Source organism: Camellia sinensis, chromosome 15 (genome assembly GCF_055761805.1).
Source record: "Camellia sinensis isolate YWXY chromosome 15, ASM5576180v1, whole genome shotgun sequence".
Taxonomy (NCBI): Eukaryota; Viridiplantae; Streptophyta; class Magnoliopsida; order Ericales; family Theaceae; genus Camellia; species Camellia sinensis.
Genome location: NC_138975.1, coordinates 108,929,077 through 108,946,304, shown reverse-complemented (window position 1 = coordinate 108,946,304; position 17,228 = coordinate 108,929,077). Strand labels below are relative to the sequence as shown.

Here is a 17,228-nt window from a genome sequence, read left to right as displayed (position 1 = left end):
AAAAAAATCACAAAAAAATAAAATGATTGGTGCAAATTTAAAAGGAAAAATAGTAATCAATGCAAAAGATTAAAAATAATTACAAATACATGAGATGTATCATTGTCTTGTAATTTCCTAAAAAAAAAAAAAAAAAAATTAAACAAGAGTATCCCGCCCATCCTAGCCCAATTAGGCCCAAGTAACTTCGGGTCTGAACAACCAAGAACTAATCACTAGATGTCTTCGAATTAACAACTAAACGAATTTTCAATGGCCCTTTTTAGATTTTGTTCTTGAATCTTTACTGTTCAATCAACTTATTATAGCCTGGGAATGACTTGTCTTCAGTTAAGATTTCAACTGAATCAGACAGTTGAGGTTGCTGACCAAGAAGATTTATTAGATGAGAGATTCTGACAAGAAATAATCATTAAATGGAAGACTCTTCTTTGAAAAAATTCAACTAGCCATGCTTTCATAAACTCTTACCAATAAGAATCTTCCGTTTAATGATTCTTCCTAATCAGAGACCTCAACTGTCTGGGTCAGTTCATCTTTCAACTGAAGACAAGCCAAATCCTCATAATTTCTCTAATATAAAATAGTGTCAGTTTGGAAACAAGTTTGGGTGCCAGTTTGCTTAGGATGTGTTTGGTTCATAAATTTGATGAGGGATTTATAAAAAGAAAGTAAAAATGTGTGTAAAATGCAAATAAAATGTAGTTATACTTCATTTACATTTCACATATTTTTTTCCTTAAGATCCATCACTAGGAAGTCAGTAGTTCAAAACATCCCACCTGTGTGTGGGTCTTATTCCCCGTGTATTAATTAGGATTTTCTTTCTCATTTTGGGAGTTTCTTTGTAAAAATTTATATTGTATTTGATCTTCACTACTATGATTGTAATTCATTGGCTTTCATTGTAATATCTTAGATAAATCAAATCTAAAAATAAGAGCAAAAGGGTCCATCACAATTTTTTGTTTTTTTATCTGCAAAAGAAATAAAACTTTATTAATGAATCACAAGCATATAAATATGATGACATACATCAATAAAGAGGGGAGGGGGCAAGTACAAAAAAATCATAGCATAACATAATCATCACAACTATGTCAGTACTAAAATACACATTCAATTATATGCTAACACCAAGTTTGGTGATGAGCCAAACAAAATACCCGGAGTAAGGAAAAGAACAAAAGAAAATCTTGAATACACCCAAAAATTCACACCAAATCCAGTCCACCTTAGCAACAGAAGAAAAGAAAAATTCTAGCCCACTTCAGTAGCAAAGATAAAGGTCCGTTACAACTTCACTCAGCATTTAAATAAATTCAGCATCTACAAGACATTCCTCTCTTCAACATCACCGATAAATGGTTAAATTCCAAAGATAGGGGCTTCCCTCCAGTCTCATATCAGATTAGAGGATATTATTGGACCCGTGAGAGTCTATCACGGATTCCGTTTCGATAATCTGAACCATTCAATGTGTAGAACTCATCAAATACTATTTGGCTGTAAAAAATCACGTTGATCGGATATCGATAGTTGTCTCATCAGATCAGTTTTCTGTCAACCATTTATTTTTTAATCATCTATTTTTTTTTTATTATACAAAATTGGTTTGATCATGTAACTATCGATATCTAATCAGCGTGATTGTTTATAGCCATATAGTAGTCGATGAGTTCTACACATTAAACAGTTCGAATTATCGAAACGGGACCCGTGGTGGGCTTCCAGAGACCCAACAGCACCCTCTAATCCGATCTGGGACTGGAGGGAAGCCGAGCCCAATTCGAAAACCATCATTTTCAAATGCCTAATTGTGAAAGCTACTATATAATGTTATACATATGTCTTCTTATACTCTTATTATTTATTATTATTATTATTTTAATTCTTTGGTGTGTTTTCTTTTTATTTTTTTTTAATCACAAGTTGGCCAAATCAATTGTCATAAAATGTGACCAACACAGATGGATGTAACCTATGTATTTATCTCAGACTTATTCTATTGTCAAACTCTTATGATCGACTTTTGCTTTGTAGTACAAATTTAATGTTTTGGATATATATGTATAATTTCTCCTCGGTGCTTCATTTGAGGATTTTTTTTTTAATTAGAATTTTTCCTTAATTTGGTATAAGCTGCTTGCTGATCTTCTTGTAAGTGTCGTTTGACTAATCTTACCTTAATGGAAATTACTATTGATATTAAAAAAAAAAAAAATGCAACCCACTAGGTAAATAAACAACATAATACATTGATATTCTTCTGGTTTTACAAGATGCCAATTATGTCAACGTGGTTAATTCCAATCATATCAAATACATTGTTTATTTTTTCAGTGTATCTATAGTCTCACAATTATAGCATTACAATGGCATACATCAATAAATAAAGAGGGGAGCAAGTGCAAAAATATCATAACATAACATAACTACCGCGACTATGTTAGCACTGAAATATATGCTCAATTATATGCTAACACTGGAGCCAATCAAAATACAAGGAGCAAGGAAAGAACAAAGAAAATCTTAAATGCACCCAAAAATTCACACCAAATCCAGCCCACCTTAGCAACAAAATAAAAGAAAAATTCCAGCCCACCTCAGTAGCAAACATAAAGGTCCATCACAACTCACTCAGCATTTAAATAAATTCAGCATCTACAAGTCATTCCTCTCTTCAACATCCACGACAACATATAAAATTTTTAAAAATCAAATATTTTGGTATTTAAAAATAAAAATTATATTGCAAAAAACATTTAGGAATTAATTTCCATCATCATGAAGATAGTCATTAAAAGATCGTCTTGAAAAGTCAAAAATAAAGCTTTTAGCGACAAAATTTTGAAAATACCACTAATAAATAAACTTTAGGGACAAAATAATTTAGTCACAAAATAGTTTATTTTTTGAAACAAAAAAGGATAATAATTCATCACTAATATCCAATTTTTATTGCCAAAATTATAATGATACTTTTCGCAACAAAAATATTTAGGCCCTAAAAAATAATTTTATCCTTAAATTTTGATCTTTAAAATTTTAATTTTTTGAGTGATCATCCATAAATGGTTAAATTCCAAAACCATCAATTTTAAATGCCTAATTCTGAAAGCTACTATATTATATTACACATACCTCTTCGCACTCTTATTATTTATTATTATTATTTTAATTCTTTGGTGTGCTTTCATTTTCATGTTTTTTTAATCATAAGTAGGCCAAATCAACTGTCATAGAATGCGACGGACACAGATGGATGGAACTTATATATTTATTTTAGGCTTATTCTATTGTCGAACTCCTATGATCGATCTCTACTTCATAATATGAATTTTATGTTTTAACATATGTATAATTTCTCCTTAGTGCTTCATTTGAGGATTTTTCATTTATTTTTTAATTAGAATTTTTTAGTTTGGTGTAAGTTTCTTATTGATATCTTTGTAAGTGTCGTTTGGCTAATCTTATTTTAATAGAAATTATTATTGATCTAAAACCAAAAATGCGACCACTATGTAAATAAACAACATAATAAATTGATATTCTCCTGGTTTTACAAGATGCTAGTTATGACAATTTGGTTAATTCCAATAGTATCAAATACATTCTTTATTTTTTCAGGGTATCAATAGTTTCACAATTCAGAACAGCTGTTTAAAAAAATTAAATATATATGGAAAATCAAATGATCAATTTAATGGGGAATGAACCCTTTCTAGTTAGATGTCAACTCTACACACTTTAAAAAAAAGTAAATACACAGCCTAGTTTATAAAATGGCATTATTAATTAGACTAATTTTTTTATAAAAAAAATGAAAAATTCAAAAGTAAAATAGATGCAATTACAAAAACTAAATTAATACAAGAGACAAGCTACAACAACAATACAACAACTGACCTAATTTATATGAAAAAATATATATATATTTTCGGTAAATTACACTTTTCCCCAGTATAGTTTAATCTAAATTTACTTTGGTCCCTATTGTTTCAATTTGAACACTTTAGTCCTTGTACTTTAAATCTACTTTTAATTTGATCCTACTCAAGTTGGAGGTTCAAATTAACAGTTCTGGAACACTTCTCTATCTCCAAGGCATACATGTAAAAAAATTTAATAGAAATTTGAACGGAGTAACTAAATTAAAATTAAATTTAGAAAATTGTTAGGAATCTCAAATATTTTATTAATATTTCTACCAAATATTTCAAATGGGTGTGAGTCCCACACCATGTGGGTCCCATACCTATATGAGATATTTGATAAAAATGTTGATAAAATATTTGGGATCCTAGAGATCAAAATGCTCAATTTAAAATAATAGAGATCGAAGTGAAATTGGGTCAAACTATACAGGTAAAAGTGTAATTTCGTTTTTTTTGTCTTTTTTTTAATCTTGTTGACCAGACCCCTCAGTGCTATTATTGTTGATGATCAATTGAGAAATGCCAAATTCTCTCCTAACATTTTTGTAGATGCCATTGTTAATAAGACGAGAGAAAAGACTTCTATATTGTATACATACAAATACAGCTTAGCCAGAGAATTATTGCAACTGAGTGAAAAAAAACAAACCAAAATGGTTACACAAAGCATTCCAACTGTGGATCTCTCTCCCTTCTGCCATGAAAATGGCAGCAACGAGGCTGTGAAGAAGAGAGCCATAGAGGAAGTTGGCAGAGCCTGCTCTGAATATGGCTTTTTCCAAGTTGTGAACCATGGTGTGCCCTTAGGTCTGTTGGCTCGTGCCCTTGAACTGTCCCAGTTATTTTTCGATTACCCATTGGAAGAGAAGCTCAAAGCCAGTCCCATTCCAGGAGCACCACTTTCTTTGGGATATACCAAGCAGATTGAGCACTTGACTGATAATAACGAGTACATACTCATGTTCACACCTGAGTCAAGCTTCAATGTCTATCCTGAAAATCCCCCTGAATACCGGTATTTTTTACTACTTACAAGTGATTTTTTTTAGGAAAATGATTCACACCTAAGTCAAGCTTCAATGTCTACCCTGAAAATGCCCCTGAATACCGGTATTTTTTACTACTTACAAGTGACTTTTTTTAGGAAAATGATTTTCCTCCCAAATTTTTCTCCCCCGAACCCCTTGACTGCCCAAAACGACGTCGTTTTGGGCAATTTTCTTTTTTTCTTTTTTTCTTTCCTCATTTATGTCTGAAACTCAGAGAGAAGAAGAGGAAGAGGAAGAGGGAGAGGAAGAGAAAGAGAGAAAGAGAAGAGAGGAGAAGAGGGAATGGAGAGAGAGAGAGAGAGGGTCGCCGTCGATTGCCATCGCCGCCGGCCTCCGCCTCCGCCTCCACCTCCGATTTTTCAGCCCGTTTTTTTTTTTTTTCCCAGATCGATCGTTGTGCCATTTTTTTTTCCAGATCAATGCGTTGATGATGATGATGGTGATGTTGTTGTTGATGATGAAGATGTTCTGGATCTGAAAATGAATGGTTGATTTTTTTTTTTTTTTTTGGATCGAAATGGTTGTTGGGTGGTTTTCTCTCTCTCTCTCTCTCTCTCTCCCTCTCTCTCTGCTACTCTCATCTTCTCTTCTTCCTTCTTATTCTTCTTCCTTCTTCTTCTTCTTCTTCTTCTTCTTCTGCATTGTTGAAAAAAAAAAACAAAAAAAAAATCAAAATGACGAAACGACATCGTTTTGAATTCGAGAGGATTCGGGGAAGGAAGGATTCGAGTTACGTAGCATGATTCTTTTTTTTTTATTAGATCCGCTATGTTGCTCGAATCAACCTACCCCGAATGGCTCGAATGAGTTGGAATCTGTTATTGTAGGGTTTGGTCCATTTGCCCAAGTTAGCGTGAAACCCACGCGTTTACAAAACAAAGAAACGTAAGAGAGAGGAGAGACGAGAGAGAAGAGAGAGCGAGAGAGAGGACCATGAAGTTGAATGTGAGAACGGAGATGTGTTGCCTCTGAAGTCGAGCGACCGACCATGGTGTTCACCGTCGACCAGTGACCGTCGACCACTGTCCACCACTCTCTCTCTCTCTCTCTCTCTCTCTCTCGATTAGCGATCTTGTTGTTGTTGTTGGGACCTTGCTATTTTCATTCCTCTCTGTTTCTTCTTTATTCTCTTTCTTCTCCAATTAGATAAACTCAAAGAAAACGCAAAATAAATTTCTGATCCCACTTTGTCTTTCAATTAGCTCACAATTAGTTCTGATTTCTTTGAATATATTTATGGGTTTGTGTGATTTTGCTTGTATATGTGTTGGTTATGATGGGTTTGTGATGAGTACAACTTTAATTTATTGCTGCTATTTCATATTGATGCCATAATCATATTATTTTTTCCTTCTTCTATTCTTAAGCTGAATTTTTTTTTTCTTGATTTTTTCTAAGATTGAAAGGAATGCATCTTGGAGAAAGAGGTTCACATGTGCGAACATGGCTACTGTGTGGGTGATTTTCCGACCACACTGCCCGCTTAGTAACCAGCTGGAGAGCACTGGCAGAATAGATGGCACCTGACTGACCTGCAACAGAAATATAAGAATCCCGCGGTGGTTTCGACCACCCGGGGGCACTCCGACGATCAAGTCAGTATATCTCTCAAAGATAAATCAAATACTAAACTCACAAGCTTGAGTATCAAAAGCATACCTCAGACCCATGGGGGTGCCTCTCTTTTATAGCCAATACAATCCTAGTCCCAATAGGAGCCTGGCCCTAATGGACTTAGGATTACTGCTAATCTGGGACTCCCAGTGGGATTAGAATAAACTCTCTGAGAGTCTTATCTTTACCCAAACTGAAGTCTTCTCCCAATCTAGGACTCTTGTCCATATCCAAGTTGAGTTCCCTCTTCATTCTAGGACTCTTGTCCCTTATCCGCTTATCTCGGATTCCGATATCTTCGGAGATAACCTCGGCCTTGCCGAGATCACCTCGGCGTCACGATCAGGACACGTGGCACCTCGGCTGACACGTCGGCGTCACCTTGCCACGTGTTGGTACTCAGAAAATATATCCCCACAACTGCCCCCTAGGTTCTATTACCTCGGCATTCTGAGGTGATGAAACCTACACTGTTCGTTCATCTGTGCCCCTCTGTCCGAGATCAAACTCGCCGACCTCAAAGTTCCCTGGACCTTACTGTCCACTTGTGTCAAGTATCAAGATTCATGCTTTCCAAGCTGCTTGAAATCGTACCTCCTAGCCGAGGTTCTGGTTCCAATGATTCGTAAACTTCAAGAGCTTTGCAACTACTCCACTCACACTCTCTGGTGAGTTCCCGATTTCCAGTCATCTATTTGACTCCGGCGATTTTCATATCGGCGTTCATTTCACTTTGTAGGTTCATAAACTCTTTACTTGCTATTTAAGCTCAGTCTTTCATAACTCTTTCTGAATCTGTTTACTTGCCATCTGTTGCCTTCTATTTTCATCTGTCTTCAAGTTTTGAATTGTTTGAATGCCTGGCACTGTTCTTGTCATATCCGCTTTCTGTTGCTAGCACCATGTCTGGTTCATTACTTTCTTGTTCTTCACATACGTACTTAGTGCCTGTGCACTTGGCTTTATTCTTTGAACTTTGTCATCTTCTTGACTATTTTTCTCTTTTCTCATTTAATCCTCTAGCTTCTTCTCTTTCTAGCTCTTTTGCTTAAATCCGTCATTTGTTCCAAGCTTTCAAGCTTCTGCAACTGTCTTCGTTTCTTTCCTCCGGTGAAGCTTTACATCATTCTGTCATTGTCGTCAGACTTCGGCAATTCTCATTCCGGCTTCCCTCTTACTGGTAAGCCACTATTCCTCCTTATTTTATTTCTTGTTGCTTTCTAAGAAGCTCTACTTCATTGTTAATCACCATTGTTGTTTTACCCGTTGTTTCCAAATCATCTTCTTGAATACACACTGTTCACATATCTGTTGATTTCTACCACTGTTCTTGGTTTGACATACTTGTGCAATCTTTTTGTCTTGATTTCCTGATAGCTTCATCGCCATTTTTTATTACGAATTACATTCTTGTTTCTGTTTTCTGTGTCTTTTCCCAGATTTTTTCTTTTAATCCTTGCTTTCAAAACTCCGAGGTGCCAATCGCCAAGAAGAGCTTTGATCAAACTCTTCAGGAGGTTGATGCTGAGCTCGTGGCTGAGAAGGCTGCTGAGAAGTTCTTTCCAACTGTCTTTTGGGGGTGAGACACAACCTACCGCTGATGCCAAGTAGTTTGCTTCCTTCTTGAAATTGATGCCGAGGTAGCGGTAGAGAACTTCCTCCAACTGACTGCCGAGGCCGAACCATTGTCGTCCGTCGAAGCAGATTAGCCCAACGTTCTTGCTTTCAGTCCCTAGTTCTTTAAGGTCTTCATTTTTTTACTTGCCAACCTTCTCAGCTCTTAACAAGCTAGTTGGTCATCTCGGTTGATCATATCTCGGAAACGTCTTTCAGTGTTATCTCAGCTATACCAAACTTGTAAATTGCTACAAATTTCAACAAGTGGTAGACTTCATAATCTTCGGTTAACTCATCTTGTAATTTGCTCAAAAATTTCAACAAGTGTTAACATTCCTTGCTCCTTAATTATCATTCCTTCTTCCACTGTATTTGATAGCCATGTCGGGTAATTGACTTCTCGGATGGCCCTGAGCTCCAAAAGTCTGTCTACTTCTCTACTGCTTCGACGTGCATCAACGTCGGTCCTCTTGCTCGTTGGATTACAGGTTTGGCCGACCTGTCGACGTTCAGTTGGTGACAAGTGACCTCGGGGTCAATGCTAGGCATTTCGTAAGGTGTCCAAGCAAATACCCTAATGTTTGCTCTCAAAAAAGCTTCAAATTTCCTTTCTTTTTCTTCGGCTAAGCCTAAGCCGAGAAGAAAGTAGCGTTCTTCATCCCCCTCCTGGACGACGATTTTCCTCAGTGCCTTTTCACTCTTCTCGGCTGGCTCCTTGCCGACATCATCTAGGACCTCTATGTCCTCGTTTTCAATCTCCATGAATTCTGTTTTGATCTTCTTCTATCTGCTCTTGCATGATTCTATACTTAGAATATTTTGCATGCCATTCATACTTTGCCTCCTTTGTGCAATCTTCTCGGGGTTACATACCTCGGGTATAATAGCTACAAAAACTTTTACTTCGGCAAGATACTGACCTGTAAACTTTTCATAAATTCTAACAAGTGTGAAACACATACTACTCAATGTTAACTTTGCAAACTTTTTCTCAAGTTCCAACAAGTGTTTTAACAAGGATTAACATATACTGTAACAGGGATCAACAAGGATTAACGTAACAAGTGTTAAACAATAATCTATTTGTAAATTGCTACGAATTTCAACAAGTATTTAAACAACATACTTAGCTTTTTCCTCAGCCTGTAAATTGCTGCAAATTTCAACAGATGATCATATGTCGGCTTAACGTTATCTTGTAAATTGCTACAAATTTCAACAAGTGTTAAGCATCTTCTTTGGTTGGACCAACCTGTAGATTGCTATAAGTGTGCAAATTATAACCTCGGCTTCACTTCGACTTGTAAATTACTACAAATTTCAACAAGTGAAAAGAAACAGTCATCTGGGCTTAACTTCAACTTGTAAATTGCTACAAATTTCAACAAGTGAAGATAAGGAATAATCTCAGCTTAACTTTAACTTGTAAATTGCTACAAATTTCAACAAGTGAAGATAGGAAACCAGCTTAACTCCAACTTGTAAATTGCTATAAATTTCAACAAGTGAAGATAAGGAATTAGCTTAACTCCAACTTGTAAATTGCTACAAATTTCAACAAGTGAAGATAAGGAACCAGCTTAACTCCAACTTGTAAATTGCTACAAATTTCAACAAGTGAAGATAAGGAACTAGCTCAGCTTAACTTCAACTTGTAAATTACTACAAATTTCAATAAGTGAAGATAAGGAATCAGCTTAACTCCAACTTGTAAATTGCTACAAATTTCAACAAGTGTTAAACGCATTCTTCTTCTCTCTGCCCCCCAGTGTGAACTTAAAATCCACTTAGGTTCTCATCATACATGTAGCTTCGACCTTGTCGCCGAGGTTTAATTCAAGCCGAGGTTGTCAGCCTTGGTTTCTCTATTGATCTTACTTGTCTCCAACCTGAGTTTGATTTTCGGCCTCGCATCGGCGAGCCGTTTCTCTTTTCTTGTTCCGACGCCTTTGGTCCCGGCATGTCCTCCTCGGCCCTAGTATACTTCTCAATTTTGGCCAACTTTAGTCTGATCTTGTGTGTTTCCTTTTTATCTTTTGGGATCTGAGATCTGCTCATTGTGCTCTTCTTTTCTCGGACTCAGGTGCCGAGATCTTATCTTTTGGAATCTTGGATCTGCTCACTCAAGTTGAGCTATTCTTTTCTCGGATCTACTCATCTAGGCCGAGATCATGTCTTCTAGGATCCGGGATCTGGAATCCGGGATCTGCTCACTTAGGTTGAGCTCTCGTCTTCTCGGGCCTACTTGACTAGGCTGAGATCATGTCTTCTCAGATCCAGGATCCAGGATCTGGAATCCGGGATCTACTCACTCAGGATGAGTTCTTCTATACTTGAATGTTATCTCCTTGGGAGCGCTCATGCCCCCTGTCTTTGCATCCCTTCTAGAAGGGTCTTCGTTCTTTCGCAGGTATCTATCCTCCCATACCTGGAGGTCATCTTCGTTGTAGTATCCGCTTCGATTTATTGTCTTTGATACGTTACCTTCCTGGCCGGCGTCTTTCACTCCGTGACTCTGGTCACGAATTTCTATGTTGCGATCGTCTCCTTCAATGTTGAGATCGATAGGTCTCTCACTCCCAACAGGAGCATTGTCTCTAATCTGATCCTTCTGTCCGTCATTGGCCATCTATTCTTCTTTCTTTCCCACAGACGGCGCCAAATTGTGTGGGTGATTTTCCGACCACACTGCCCGCTTAGTAACCAGCTGGAGAGCACTAGCAGAATAGATGGCACCTGACTGACCTGCAACAGAAATATAAGAATCACGCGGTGGTTTCAACCACCCGGGGGCACTCCGACGATCAAGTCAGTATATCTCTCAAAGATAAATCAAGTACTAAACTCACAAGCTTGAGTATCAAAAGCATACCTCAGACCCATGGGGGTGCCTCTCTTTTATAGCCAATACAATCCTAGTCCCAATAGGAGCCTGGCCCTAATGGACTTAGGATTACTGCTAATCTGGGACTCCCAGTGGGATTAGAATAAACTCTCTAAGAGTCTTATCTTTACCAAAACTGAAGTCTTCTCCCAATCTAGGACTCTTGTCCATATCCAAGTTGAGTTCCCTCTTCATTCTAGGACTCTTGTCCTTTATCCGCTTATCTCGGATTCCGATATCTTCGGAGATAACCTCGGCCTTGCCGAGATCACCTCGGCGTCACGATCAGGACACGTGGCACCTCGGCTGACACGTCGGCGTCACCTTGCCACGTGTTGGTACTCAGAAAATATATCCCCACAGCTACATATAATTGAGCATCTTGCATCTTGCAAATAGTTCTGCAAATAATTGAGCATCTTGCATTTATTTGAATGCATCTTGTAGAACTATTTTGAAGGGGATGAGAAAGAGGGATAAAAGACTGCGTTTTGAAGAGAGGAGAGAGAGAACAATTATCACAGCTTTCTTGGGTCTGGTCTGAAAGAGATAGAGTGGAGAGAGAAAAACATGCGCGTGTTTGATTTTGGAGAGAGAATGGTTGCCAATGCCTTCTATCAAATTTGGGCGATTTGAGCCTCAAATTTTGAGCTACCAATCTTTTTTTTTTATTTATTTATTTATTCATATTTTTTGGTACCATATTTAATTTCAGTTTGATAACTCCAAACTTTTTGGCATAGAGTAAATTGTGTTATGAAATGGGGGTATTTGAAAAGTTAGGGTGGTGGCTTTTTTGGGTAATTCTATTTCTACACCAATTTTTCTCAGTTTACACACGTAATGAAAATTTTCATTAATACAATTTTGTTCTAGAATAAAAATACTTTAATACCGTCATCTTATTCTACTCAAACCATAATTCTAAAATATCACAATCATTTTCTATCGCCAGCGCTACCTCTCTCATCAGCCATCCCCTTCCATTGCCTCTTTTCCTTTTCGCCTGCGATTGCTTTCCGCCATGAACCATACACTCCCACAAGTCTTCCACTACGAATCACTTAAGGTTGATTGTAGAGGTCTAGGATGGAGGGAGATGAGCTAGAGTGGTGGCGATGGCGGCGATGGAGGGTTGAAAGTGGCAGCAACAACAATAAAGGAGGAGTGGGTGAATGAAAAAAAAAAAAAAAATGGGCTAAGTTTAATTTAATTTTAGAATATGTTTCAAAAATAAATAAATAAAAACTTCTCATTTCAATATGGTTTTATCTTTCTAAGGGCCCAAAAATTTTAAAATTTAAAAATATTTTTTTGAGATTTATTTTTGTCAAATTAATTTATAATTTCCTCACAAAATTTTCAAAAAAATTGATTCAAACATTAAAACTAAACATAACCTTAGGGTTTTAAAATTGAAATTGAGGGTAATATTGGAATATAGAGATGTATACTAAGAATTTATATTTTTATAATGTGTGCATTGAGAAGGTGTTGATTAAATGTGTGTACAGAGAGGAATTAATAGTGGAATTAGAATTATCCGACTTTTTTGGCTAAAATAGTCAATAAACAAAATGTCACATTTAAACTATAATTATTTCATTTTCTTTTCACAGTCATCAAATTAACTACAAAAAAAAAAATCAACTATCATCACAAATATAATTTTTTTAATCAAGTTAAAATAACCAAAAACTTAAAAAACCAATTAAAATAGTCAAGTTATCAAACGATCACATTGTGATCTATTCCTTGGATAAATCTTCAGTGACATCAATTCAACACTCACTTTGGCTATCAAGGGATGTGAAAGAAGAAAAAAAAAAAGAGATACAATGTTTAAAACCTGAAACAATCCCAAATAACTACAAGAATGAAAATTTTCTTAAATTTTCCTCTAGTTTCCTTTAGAGGTGAAGTCAGAAAACAAGAAAAAGGGAAGAAAAATCATTTAAAAAATGATTATTATACTTACTAAAGATTATGAAAATTTAGTAAAAAAAAACAATAAATCAGTCTTTTCATAATAGTTCTCTCAATTATTTCATACAAATTTTTGGCTATATAATTAGGTCCTTAATGTATAATTTAATAGACTGTCATTTTATAGCATTTTAGGGTCAAAAAAAAAAATTAAAAACTTAAGGTGCCATTTTATATGCATTGTAAAAAATACTCCTAAATTACATGAATAATAGAACACTTTTGACAATTTTAGGGCATCCTTATGCCCTTGCCCTGTCCCAGCTTTGGCCAAGATCTCCATGTTAATCAAAGGAGAAAAGTTTTGGAAAACAAATATCAACTCATAAAATGCCCAGAAAACTATGCTGACAGCAGTACAATAATCCTGATTGGAGCTCAGACTTCACCAAAATGAATACAATGTTACCATACAATCGTGTTACATACTCAGAAACTTTACTTATAATTTTACCCACAATTAAAATACGTTGACAACATTCATTTTGTATATGGTCCACAAAACGTTAACTTTAAATCCATACTATACGCTTCACTTTTATAGTAAAATTCTCGTTAAGTTTTCATATTACCAAAAATTATTATTATCAAAAGATCCTTTCTTCTTGCTTTAGAAAACAAGTGTTGAAATTGCTTTTATTTTTGGGGTTGGAATGATGGTAGGGAGGTGTTGAGAGAGATGTTTCCACACTTCAAAAAGATAGCACTAATAGTGGAAAGCATTATAAGCCAATGCTTGGGACTTCCACCAAACTTCCTCAGAGACTACAACAACATCAGAACTTGGGATGTCATGGCTGCTCTTCACTACACCCCTGCAACTGATGGTGATGACAACGTTAGCGGACAAAGCGAACACAAAGACTCCAACTGCATCAGTTTTGTGTACCAGGATGATGTGGGTGGCCTCGAAGTGAACAAGGATGGGAAATGGATTCCAATCACTCCCAACGAGGGCACACTCGTCATCAACATTGGTGATGTTATTCAGGTATAATTGATTTTGATTTGATTTCTTGCATTGTAAAGCCATTTTCAATTCAAAATAGTAATCGCTGAAAAAGAAAAAAAAAATGAAGAAATGATCACACACAATCACAACAAGATTGGAGGGAATGAGCAATGATGTTTAGAAAAGCATTTACGTGGGAGATGAATCGGTATTAAATTAATCACAGTATAATGGTATCAAGAGCATTAATTAATCAATTTAAGAATGGATTATGAACCGATATGAATAGTGAACTCGATAATATGTCAGCAATTTTAGTTCTCACTAGTACTCGATAATAAATTTAAGAATGGATTATGAACCGATTCATCATGGCTATGATTGTTGCGACATTTTTTTTCCAAATTGGTAGAAGAATATTTTCCATATAAGTTGAAAATTATATCTGAACAATCAATCATAGTCCAACAACTATAGAAGCCTTAGAGCATCTCCATCAAATTAGTTTAAATTTTGTTAGATTTAGACTTGAAAGTTACTTTTTATATTTTGGCTATACACTTTTTTAAATACACTGTCCAATAAACTCTAATTTTTTCTATATCATTTAAATATATATATATATATATATATTTTTTCATTTTCATTTAGAATTATTTTTTATAAACTCAACACAATTAATTTCAAAATATAAAAAGTAATATTTTTTAATGTTTGACTAGGTGAAACCATTAGTTACATTTGTTCAGCCAAAACCATCAAAATTAAAATGACTAACTTGATGTGTAGTTTGATGAAAGTGAAATTTAGTGATTTACTTACTATTTTAGCTAAACAATAAAAATAATTAGTACATATAGTTTAACTATAAAGTCTACGAGTGAAGAATCTAATAAGAATTTCTTGATATTACAAAATCTCTTAAGACGAGTAAACCTGAGAATCTTAAAATAATACAATATATATATATAATGATCTAACTAATATGAACGTGGATCAAAATAGACCAAGATATTATTACCATGCTGGGTCTAGTGGGTCATAGAGATTGCCAATGGATAATAAGCACAATTCAAGTTGAATTTAAGACATAAACAATTGCAAATATATAATATTGTAAAAGCTTGATGTTACTTAGAAATTGAGCAAAACTTTTAATATATGTGACATTTATTTCATTCTCTCATACTTGTAATTGCATGTTGAGAAGGTATTAAGCAATGACAAATTCAAAAGTGCAACGCATAGGGTGGTGAGACCAATTGGGAAAAGTCGAAATTCTTATGCATTCTTCTACAATGTGGATGGAGAGAAGTGGGTTGAGCCATTACCACAGTTCACTGAAGCAGTAGGAGAACCACCAAAGTACAGAGGGTTCTTCTACAAGGAGTATGCTCTACTCAGACTCAAGAACAGGGAAGAACCACCTGCTAGAGTTGAAGACATGATCAACTTAAACTATTATGCTATCCCTACCTTAAAAAATGGATAGTTTTGTGTTTGAAAGGATCCTGTGTCTCCAAATCTCGCCATGTTCTCTGTCCCTAGATGTTCATAATCAATAAATTATTGAAAATCGATAATCTCAAGACATGATCTAATAGACGTGAGTTTTTAGGACAGAGGGACAGAAAGATTTGCAGATGGAGGATCTCGTATGTCCCGTTGTAAGATTTGTTTATCTTGGTTCATGTAATGCCAATGTTAAAATATGTTCTGTTTGGTTCATGTAATGCTTAAGTTAAATTAGACGGTGAGAAAATAGTGTGTTTGATAGTTATAAGACTTTGTTTTGGTTCATCTTTTAGGCTCAAAAATGTTAAATTATCAACTCTCAAAATGAGGTGCAAGTCTATTGTGGTTTCTCATTGATAGGGAATACCATGAGTGTAAATTTATTTACACACTTCTATAGTGTGTGAACGTTACACTTTATTCTGATTGATTGTTCATGAAGGTAAATGTGAGACCATCTTATTTAATCACCATTCAAAGAGCGTATATTATTCACCTTGAATGAATAAATTTGCACTTAGAATATCACACAGATAGGGGCAAATTTAGATTCAATTAGTGGGGTAGCCCACTGAACCGCTAGAGCCTCTCTTAAAGGTCTTCCGCCAGCAAATTGGGTTTTCCATCCCCCTGCTCCCTTAAGAAGTGTCATGTATTTTGCTCTATAATTCTAATTTTCTCTGTTCCAAGCCCAAAAAAAAAAAAAAAAGAAAAACAAGGAGCTGAAAGGAAGATAAGGAGAAAGTCTCATTGGGCAGTAAATTCAGCCAATAAAATCTATGCGAGATCATCGATTATCTTAACTTAGGCATGGTTATCCTTTTTTTTCAATCTCATATATAATTATTTGAATTGATGTGTTTCAAGCTTATAATATTTTAAAAGTTGTCCATTTAAAAATTTGTTAGAAACGACAAAAGATCAAATTTCATTGCTTTTAATTAAAGATGTTTTTTTTAATATGATTTAATGCCTCATCAAATAAACTATTTTCCTAGTTAGCTGGACAATTTCAGTTGGTCATTCTTATATACTCTTGTTTGAAAAGTCATGAATCATTTATTATCAAAAACAAAGATTGATTACTTCTTCCCCTTACAGGAGTTTTATTGAATTATTTATTTTTTTCATTATGGATCTTCACTTCGTTGTCTCTACAAGCCACCTCCTTCCTTCTAATCTCTCACATAGACAATAAGAGATGGTACATTTTCGAGAACATTTAATATTTTTTTTTTCTCAATAGTGATTAGAGAGATGAAATGATGGTGATGTCAATAACACAAATATTGGAGCAAGGTTCTCAAATTTAAACATTTTTGTAAACATAGTTAACATTTGGGAAGGGCATGCCAAAGTGTAAAGTTTAGCATTTATCTAGGTTTATGAAACATGTTATCTAACAGTTTCATTCAATTGATGTTTCAAGTTTAAGGTTATGCATTGCCATATAATAGGGCTGAGCAAGAAATCCATAAAATCCGTAATCCGATCCAGTCCAGTCTAATCCAGTAGGCTTGGATTGATTTTTTGAATCTGTGGTTTGGTTCTGGATTGAAAAATTAAAAATCCGTAGTTCACGGATTGGTTCCGGATTGAACCCCACGGTTCCGGATTGGAACCGATCCGGACCGTATAAAAATAGTCTATATTTTTATTATACACCCTCATGC

General features: G+C 35.3%; 1 protein-coding gene across 1 annotated transcript; it reads left to right on the top strand.

The window, feature by feature from the left end:
- Window positions 1-4,357: 4,357 nt before the first annotated feature.
- Window positions 4,358-16,057, top strand: LOC114316113 (flavonol synthase/flavanone 3-hydroxylase). The gene is made up of 3 exons (XM_028262771.2): window positions 4,358-4,953; window positions 13,752-14,079; window positions 15,251-16,057. The coding sequence occupies exons 1-3, from the start codon at window positions 4,592-4,594 to the stop codon at window positions 15,530-15,532; spliced, it is 972 nt and encodes a 323-aa protein (XP_028118572.2). The 5' UTR covers window positions 4,358-4,591; the 3' UTR covers window positions 15,533-16,057.
- The last annotated feature ends 1,171 nt before the right edge of the window (window positions 16,058-17,228 follow it).